The 2,510-nt window shown below is 56.0% G+C and overlaps 1 protein-coding gene across 2 annotated transcripts in view; it reads left to right on the plus strand.

Moving 5' to 3' along the window:
* The first annotated feature begins 1,065 nt into the window (after positions 1–1,065).
* The window catches only part of GAB2 (GRB2 associated binding protein 2), a 242,414-nt gene continuing 240,969 nt past the window's right edge, over positions 1,066–2,510 (plus strand). For both annotated transcript variants that reach the window (XM_072610741.1, XM_072610739.1), the window contains exon 1: positions 1,066–1,686. Coding sequence is in view for 1 of the 2 variants with exons in the window: in XM_072610739.1 (XP_072466840.1) it covers positions 1,612–1,686 (75 nt within the window). In the remaining variant the exon portion in view is untranslated. The remainder of the gene's footprint in view (positions 1,687–2,510) is intronic.

The raw sequence follows: 2,510 nt of genomic DNA on the forward strand, positions 1-2,510 counted from the left end.
GGTTTGTTCCACCGTTCTGATGAGACTGATTGTCGCGCGCTCCTTCCCATCCCTCACCTCAGTTCTGTATAGTAAGCATGTAGTGAGGCCAGAGCTAGGTTCAAATGCTGACTGGAACACTCATTAACTTCGACACACAGTAGTTCTTTAATGCTTATTGAATGAATGTATAAAACAGGGTGGGAGGGAGTAAGTGAAAGTTTGACAACAGCTTACATTCTTCTTTACCATCTTTTAAAGGTTTATAGAGCACTTCCCTCACATCCCTCACAGGTATTAGTGGCAGCATCTTTAGCCCCATTTTGCAGATGAGAAATGTGAGACTGATATTAAAGTGACAAACATTTGTGAAGGACCAGTTGTGTGCAGAGCTGGAATAATAACAGTTTATACGCATATAATATTTTCTTAGCCAGTACATAGGGATCCGAAGATTATTTTCTAGTTAGAAGGGACACTGGAGATGATTTCTAACATCCTCATTTTATAGGTACCGAAACTGACCAAGGAGAAGAGACATACCTAAGATCACACGGATACTATGTAGCAAAGCCGAGATCTGAGATCAGATTTAATGGGTCCTACTAAGCAGTGAGTTTTCTGCTACACCACAGTGCCTTCTGCATCATCCCCACTGTAAACTCATCGAGAGTAGGAATCTTTCATTCTTTGTACGTGTATCCCCAGCACCTAGCACAGAGTCTGGGCCACAGTAGGAGCGTGATAAATGTTTGTGGATTGATTGATGCGCGTCAATCTGCTCAAAGGAGATGAGTGATTTGAACAATCATTTACAAGTACTGAGTAGATGTCAGAAGGAGGATTCGAATCTGGCAGTCACCGGGCTCCCAAGTCCTGTACTCTTTCTTCTACTCTAGCATTGAGAGAAGGGTGATTTATTATTAATTTTATTCTTATTAATCTTAGCTTAATACCCTATCGATGTATATTAGATATATGTATATACTTAAGAAGCCCATCACGGTGTGGAGGTCAGCCTTTCCCCCTGCAGCCGCCCGTACCTCCCACCGCCACCCTGCTGACCCCACCTCTCCCCCAGCCGCCTCCCTTCAGAGCCCGGAGTCGGTCCACAGCTGAGCAGCCGCCGTGTTTGTGTCTTTAAAGCGGCTCACCCGGTGCCTTGCTTTACACAGCGATGTGGGCGTGGTAAAAAAAAAAAATCGCGTTGGAAACCCGGGGCAAAAGCAGTTTCCTGCCTTCTCGGAGCCCCGAACAGCTGGACTGTTGTTTTTTTTGGAAAGTGTCGCTGTGTGTGAGAGCGAGACCGAGGCAGACACACAGACAGGCGAGCCGGCCGTGGCCGTGGCCGTGGGTCTGCGCGAGCTCCGGCGGCTGCTGTGAGCAGAGCGGGCTGGGACGCGGCGCGCTCCGCGCCCCCCACCCGCTGCGGGGAAGCTCGAAGCCGCGGCCGGGGCAGGGGGCTTGCTTGGGACGTGCCAGAAGGCGGCGGCGCCCCGGGGCTGCTCAGACCTTCACCCCGACGGCTCCCCGGGCCGCTTCAGGCCGCCGTCTGCGCGTGGATCGTGACTGGTGAATGCCCCTGGCCAGGGGCCACGGCAGATACAGCCCACCTCGGGTGCCTGGGCGAGGATGAGCGGCGGTGGGGAGGTGGTGTGTGCCGGCTGGCTGAGGAAGTCGCCCCCGGAGAAGAAGTTGAGGCGCTATGTAAGTCCGGCAGGAACCGGAGGGAAGCGGTGGAAGCCAGCTCGGGTCTGGGGATTTGGGGTGGATGCCGGGGGAAGGTGCTGGGAGCGGCCCCAGAGGGGTTCCTTGCCTTTCTTGGGGTAGTGTTCTCCGCAGCTAGCACCAGATGCTGTGGGGCAGGGCTGGGGCCAGGGGATTGCCCCAGCCCCTGGATGTCTGGGGGGCCGGGACCCACGGATGGACGTCTCCGGGAGTCGGGCTGCACGGGCTGGCGGCAGAGACTGCGGGAGTCTGGAGGACCTGAAGGCCAGGGGGGCCACCCCCTCCCCAGCCTTGATCCCCGGGCGGGAAAGCTACCGGGGGGAATTCGCGCTAATGGAGCGTGAAAGTGAAAGCCGAGGGATTAAAATGGGACTTGGCTGGGCCGGGCAGGGGTCGTGGCTTCCCCAGGCCGGTCCTTAGCCGGCTCTCTCTGGGCAGCCTGCGAGCACACCTGCCGCAGGTGCACTGGAGAAAGCAAACAGGCGAGGGGGAGGGGTGTGCCTGAGAACGGCGGAGGCTGGGGCTGCTGCAGGGACCTGACAGATCGGTCCGCTCTGGTCCGGAGGGGCCATTCTGGTTGGTTCGCGTCTATCTGTGTGTTGAGGTGGGGGCAAAGGGGAGAAGAGGGGGTCGCCCTTTTAGGCGCCTCGGTGGCAAACATACCGTTTTGAAGTTGTTATTGACGGGTTTTGGAGAGAGTTGATTCCCGCGGGCTGAGTGAGCATAAATAGCCCTAAGTGTAGGGGATGGAGCTTGCAGAGAAGGGGGGTGGGGGGTGGGGAGAGCAGAGTAGATGATGGCAG

The sequence above is a fragment of the Notamacropus eugenii genome, chromosome 5 (assembly GCF_028372415.1).
Source record: "Notamacropus eugenii isolate mMacEug1 chromosome 5, mMacEug1.pri_v2, whole genome shotgun sequence".
Taxonomy (NCBI): Eukaryota; Metazoa; Chordata; class Mammalia; order Diprotodontia; family Macropodidae; genus Notamacropus; species Notamacropus eugenii.